At 43.0% G+C, this 6,614-nt stretch overlaps 1 protein-coding gene across 1 annotated transcript in view; it reads right to left on the minus strand.

Annotated features, from left to right (window-relative positions):
* Positions 1-2,362: 2,362 nt before the first annotated feature.
* The window catches only part of Cdnf (cerebral dopamine neurotrophic factor), a 14,693-nt gene continuing 10,441 nt past the window's right edge, over positions 2,363-6,614 (minus strand). Inside the window, exon 4 of the mRNA XM_028895100.2 lies at positions 2,363-3,268. Within this exon, the coding sequence (XP_028750933.1) occupies positions 3,090-3,268 (179 nt within the window). The 3' untranslated portion in view covers positions 2,363-3,089. The remainder of the gene's footprint in view (positions 3,269-6,614) is intronic.

Genomic DNA, 6,614 nt, shown 5'->3' on the forward strand with positions numbered 1-6,614 from the left:
ATGGGGCATGAGTGTGGGCCCTCCTGTAAGTATGTCTTCAGAAGGCAAATATAGGGAAGTCTAGAGCAGTGAGAAACTCTGACTCAAGGGGGTAAGGTGGAGGGGGACAGAGCAGGACATTTGATATCCTTCAACCACTGCAGACATGAGCAACAGCATGCATGTGTACATATGCAATACACACACACACACACACACACACACACACACACAGCAGGTAACTGAGGTTCTGTTCCAGACTCAAGGGGTAAGAATATGCAGTGTAGTACGCTGCCCCACTGCTCTGTGGGAGCAAACTTCAGAAGTCTGCAAAGCATTTGTGTAAAAACCTCTTTGAGAAAAAACAGACCATGGCCAGCACTGGGGGGAAAAAAGAAGACAACATCAGTGATCTGAATGGCCTACTAAATAGTGTTCCTATTACCTAGATTCCTGGGGGGCAGGAGTGACACAGAAATATGACCTGATTTTGAAATCAGAGAGCTAAGCTTATTTCCAAATGATAAGTTTTATAAGTTCAAGTGCAAAATAGAAACACTGTAGTGATTTGAATAAGAATGTCCCCTAGGCTGATATATTTGAATGCTTATTCACCAGGGAGTGGCACTATTTGAGAAGGATTAGGAGGTGTGGACTCTTGGAGGAAGTATATCACTAGGGGTAGACTTTGAGGTTTTAAAATCCCATGCTAGGCCCAGCATCTCATCTTCCTGCTGCCTGTAGATCTGGATATAGAATTCTCAGCTACTTCTCCAGCACCGCATCTGCCTGCCTGCTGCTGTGCTCCCTACCATGATGATAATGAACTAAGCCTCTGAAACTGTAAAGAAGCCACCAATTAAATGCTTTATTTTACAAGAGTTGCCATGGTCATAGTGTCTCTTCACAGCAATAGAAAACTGACTAAGACACAGATATGTTTTTAGAAACTTTTTAAAGTTTAATTTTGGTATTTTTGTTTTTATTTTCTGTGTATAGTGCCTGCAAAGACATCTTTCCACCACTTGTGTGCCTGGTGCCTGTGGAGGTCAGAAGGTGCTAGAGCCCTCGAAACTGGTGTTACAGACAACTGTGAGCTGCTTTGTGGGTTCTGGGGATGGAATCTGGGTCCTCAGGAAGAGCAGCTAGTTCTCTTAACCACTGAGCCAGCTCTCCAGTTTGCTGTGGATATTGTTCTATATAAATAAACATTGATTGGCCAGTAGCCAAGCAGGAAGTATAGGCAGGACAAGGAGAGAGGAGAATTCTGGGAAGTGGAAGGCTGAGGAGAGAGACACTGCCAGCTGCAATGAGGAGAAGCAACATGTTAAGATACCAGTAAACCACAAGCCACGTGGCAACTTATAGATTAATAGAAATGGGTTAATTTAAGATATAAGAACAGATAGCAAGAAGCCTGCTATGGCCATACAGTTTGTAAGCAATATAAGCATCTGTGTGTTTATTTTATAAGTGGGCTATTGGACTGCCAGGGCTTGGCGGGAGCTGGAGAGAAATTCTCCAGCTATACCAATTCAACTTTGGTATTGCTTAAATACAATTCAAAATGAAGGAGGCTATTCCCACACAGTGAGAAAACTGCTGAAGTCCAGAAATAACAACCACCTCAGGCCGTTCATTACACTACTCCTTTATTCTCATTTTTTTTTCAGTTACACAACCTACATATCTCCTTGGGGAGTACTAACTCGCTAACAAGCTCACTCATATCCCATTGCTCAGCTGAAAATGCATCATTTGAAAGTGAACAATACTCTGCCAATGTGTATTTATTGTCTGAATAAGTTCTTCTCTACTCCACAGGTTACCAGTAAGTTCATTTGATTATTGAAATGAACAGTTGTTTTTAATCAATTAATTTTTGGGTAATCCTCAAATAACTTTTTACAACTGTTTATTAGATAGAATTAATGTATGATAAAATATCCACATCTTAATTATACCTCTATATCAATATGATGATCATATCTCTCATCACCTGCCCTGATAAGGGACATTCCCATCACCCCAGAACATTTCAAGGGAATGCTTTCTTGAATATCCATACCCCGACCTATGACACACAGGCACCCACTTCTACCATGGGGTTCTTATTCTTCTATGGCCGGAAAACGGAGCTGAAAATATTGCTTACTGCTTAAAGCTGATAGAACAGCATTAGAAACCACAAGCATCTCTGCTGCCTCATGTGCTGAGCATGCTTCAGTCCGATATGTGACAGTGAAAGAAGACTCTGAGCTTGGGTCACTTGGCAACTCGAAGGTGACTATAACAAGGCCAAACATAGACTTAAACAGGGCAGGACCCTGGAAGCAGGAGCTGATGCGAGACCACAGATGGACGCTGCTTACTGGCTTGTTTCCCATGGCTTGCTCAGCCTGTCTTCTTACAGAACGAAGGACCACCAGCCCAGGGGTGGGCCCTCCCCCATTGATCACTCATTGAGGAAAATGCCTTGCAGCTGGATCTCAAGGAGGCATTTCCTCAACTGAGGCTCCTTCCTCTCAGATGACTCCAACTTGTGTCAGGTTGACACACAAAACCAGCCAGTGCTGTCCCCCATCGGTTCATTTTTAATGTGTGTTCCCTGGTTAGTGGTGATTAGGGGAGGCTCTGAGGTGAGGTCTAGCTGGCAGAAGTAGATCAGTCGGGCTACACCTTTGAAGGTCACAGCCTTATCCTTATTTGAACATCACTTTCTGCTTCTCAGTCCCCCATAATGACAACCGCCTCTGCGGAGCGCCCGTGTCCGTGCTCTGAGCTGCTCTGCCATTAGCTACCCTGGCATGATGGGCTGAAACCATGAGCCAAAGTAAATATCCCTCCCCTGACTCACTTCTGCCAGGCACCAATGTCACAGTCATGCAAAGAGAACCACTGCACCTTCCAAAGGAGGAGGAGAAAGGCACTTTGAGGTCTCCGGACTCTGCAAACGTGGGTGACCAGCAGGAAGCATCGGTTAATCGCAAGCCTAAGCAGTACAACAGTGAGTATGCCACCAGGGCAGTCCCTGGTTAGCCTTAACCAACATCCATGTCTTAGACGGTCGTTTCACTCTAACTACAGTCCATATGCACCGATAGCTGAGGTCAGAGCTCCGTTTGGGGGTGCATCTCCGCATATTTGGGGGCCAGTTCTTTGATGAGGTTGACGTAGTCATTTTTTTCTGCACAGGCCTTGCACTCTTCCCCCCAGCTGTGCAGGATCTGCTTCAGTTCTGCGACTCTCATCTTCCCCAGGTCCACCGATGCCAAGTCCAATTTCTTCTCTAAAGGTTAAAAAAGAACACACGAAAGAAAAATACTCAACTTTATATGGAAAAACAAAAGACCCAGGATAGCTAAAAGAATCCTATACGATAAAGCAACCCTTGGAGGCATCACCATCCCGGACCTCAAACTCTACTATAGAGCTATAGTAATAAAAACAGCTTGGTACTGGTATAAAAACCGACATACGGACCAATGGAATCGAATTGAAGACCCTGACATTAATCCATGCACATATGAACACCTGGTTTTTGACAAGGGAGCCAAAACTATACAATGGAACAAAGAAAGTATCTTCAACAAATGGTGCTGGCATAACTGGATGTCAATATGTAAAAGATTACAAATAGATCCATATCTGTCACCATGCACAAAACTCAAGTCCAAGTGGATCAAAGACCTAAACATAAATCCAGTTACACTAAACTTAATAGAAAAGAAAATAGGAAGCACTCTTGAACGCATTGGCACTGGAGACCATTTCCTAAATAAAACACCGACAGCACAGACCCTGAGCACAACCATTAATAAATGGGACCTCTCAAAACTGAGAAGCTTTTGCAGGGCAAAAGACACAGTCAATAAGACAAAAAGACAGCCAACAGATTGGGAAAAGATCTTCACCAACCCCACATCTGACAGAGGATTGATCTCCACAATATATAAAGAACTCAAGAAACTAGACATCAAAGCACTGAACAGTCAAAATGGGCTAAAGAGCTAAACAGAGAATTCACAAAACAAGAACTACAAATGGCTGAAAGACATTTAAAGAAATGCTCAACATCCTTAATCATCAGAGAAATGCAAATCAAAACGACTCTGAGATACCACCTTACACCTGTTAGAATGGCTAAGATCAAAAACACCAATGACAACCAATGTTGGAGAGGATGTGGAGCAAAGGGAACACTCCTCCACTGTTGGTGGGAATGTAAACTTGTACAACCACTGTGGAAATCAGTATGGCGGTTTCTCAAAAAATTAGGAATCGAACTACCTCAAGACCCAGCCATCCCACTCTTGGGCATATACCCAAAGAATGCTGATTCATACCATAAAGATACATGCTCAGCTATGTTCATAGCAGCACTATTTGTAATAGCCAGAACCTGGAAACAACCTAGATGCCCATCAACGGAAGAATGGATGAAAAAAATGTGGTACATATACACAATGGAGTACTACTCAGCAGAGAAAAACAATGAAAGCATGAAATTTGCAGGCAAATGGATGGAACTAGAAAAAATCATCCTGAGTGAGGTAACCCAAACCCAGAAAGACAGTTATGGTATGTACTCACTCATTGGTGGATTCTAGATATAAAATGAACAATCAGACCACAACCCATAGAACCATAGAGGCTATATATATATATAGCATGGAGGTCCCTAGGACGACTGTGGCATATAATAAATTTCAGTTTTACTCAATTATTGAAAAAAATAGCCAAATGAATGGAAACACATGAACTATGAACCAAAGGCTGAGGGGCCCCGAACTGGATCAGGCCCTCTGAATAGGTGAGACAGTTGATTGGCTTGATCAGTTTGGGAGGCATCTAGGCAGTGGGACCAAGTCCTGTGCTCATTGCATGAGTTGGCTGTTTGAAACCAGGAACTTATGCAGGGACACTTGGCTTAGTCTGGGAGGAAGGGACTGGACCTCCCTGGACTGAGTCTACCAAGTTGATCACAGTCCTCGGGGGAGGACTTGTCCTGGAGGAGGTGGGAATGGAGGGTGGGCTGGGGGTAAGGGGAGGGTGTGGGAGGGGGGAGCATAGGGGAACCCATGGCTGATATGTAGAACTGAATGGTATTGTAAAATAAAAAATATATATCACACACACACACACAAAAAAAAAAAAGAACACACGATTGAATGACAAAACAAAAATTCATGCAACTCTTAGAAGGGCATATGGTGCTGACTTCGTTCTCCTTCAGTGTGAGACAATTCCCCTTCCCTGGAGATCAAGATATGCCCAGTGAAAATGCAGTATCACCAGGCAGCTCTCTACCCCCTTGGGTTCTGTGTCCTTGAATGCTACCAGTCATAGACCAATGATATTCAGGAGGGGAAATATTGAATCTACGTTGAGCACGTACAGAGATTTTCTTGTCATAATGCCCTAACCAATACAGTATAACAACTGTTTGCTGGCCAGCAAGATGTCATAGTGGATGAAGGCATTTGCTACCAAGCCCAAGGACTTAAGTTCAATCTCCAGGGATCCACACAGTGGAAAGAGGGAACCGACTCCCACGGATTGTTCCCTGACCTTCACATGTGTGCTGGGGCACACATGCACTTACATTTTTATACATTCACTGGAGTGCGAGCACACAAGTGTGTGCACACACAAAGTATGCAACAGAAAACTATTTACATAACATTTACATTGTATGATGTAATATTAGTAATCTGAAGATGACTTAGAGTTAAGAAGAGGATGTGCCTGAATTCTATGCAAATGCTATGCCATTTTATATTAGGAACTTGAGCCCCTGAGGATTTTGTCATCCTCCACTGTATAAAGACACCAGGATAGTCTGCATTCCCACCATCCTCCTAAAGGGCTGTGTGGCTTCAAAACAAGGGCCTGGAAGCTTTGCAGAGTTCTCCAGTCTGCATTCCTGAAACAAACTTAATTGCTTAATTGCTTCTCCGAAGGTTGAAAAGACAGAAATTTATAAATAAAAGCCAGTGTCTTTGGCATGGCTTTCATTGTGGCTAACTAAAAGACACAGGCCATAACTAACCAGAAGGTGATAGTCCAGTTTAAAGAGAAGATACATCTCCAATAATGCATGTGAGCATTATGGAGTCTCCTTAATAATGTGAAGAATCAGGGCCGGCAAAATGGCTCTCTGGTTAAGAGCATACTCTGCTCTGCAGAGGGACCAAGGTCAAGTCCCAGAACCCACAGCAGGTACTTCATAACCTTAAAGTCCAGTTCCAGGGGATCCGACAGTAGGCTGAAGAGAACTTGTAACTATTGATACACTCAAGAGAAGGGGGTGAAGGAGAAGAGAAACTTCAAGTAAACGACGGCAGCTTCTCTGGTGTTTTTCTAGGGAAAGAAATGGCATCTCCCTAAATTTAAAAGGGAGAATGCCACAATACTCTTAAAAGTACAAGAAAGAGGTCAATACAAAAATTAAAATTAGTTTATGGCTTCCCAAGGTTCTCTAATGGCCAGTGTTCACATGCACAAATAAATAGTAATTTTCTCTATAATATTTGATACCTTTTCTAATATTTAAGAAGTCCTTTAAGGTGAAACCACTCATTGAATGTACAAGTCTTCGAAAATGGATTTGTTGTATGAAATACTCAACACAC

The sequence above is a fragment of the Peromyscus leucopus genome, chromosome 5 (genome assembly GCF_004664715.2).
Source record: "Peromyscus leucopus breed LL Stock chromosome 5, UCI_PerLeu_2.1, whole genome shotgun sequence".
NCBI lineage: Eukaryota > Metazoa > Chordata > Mammalia > Rodentia > Cricetidae > Peromyscus > Peromyscus leucopus.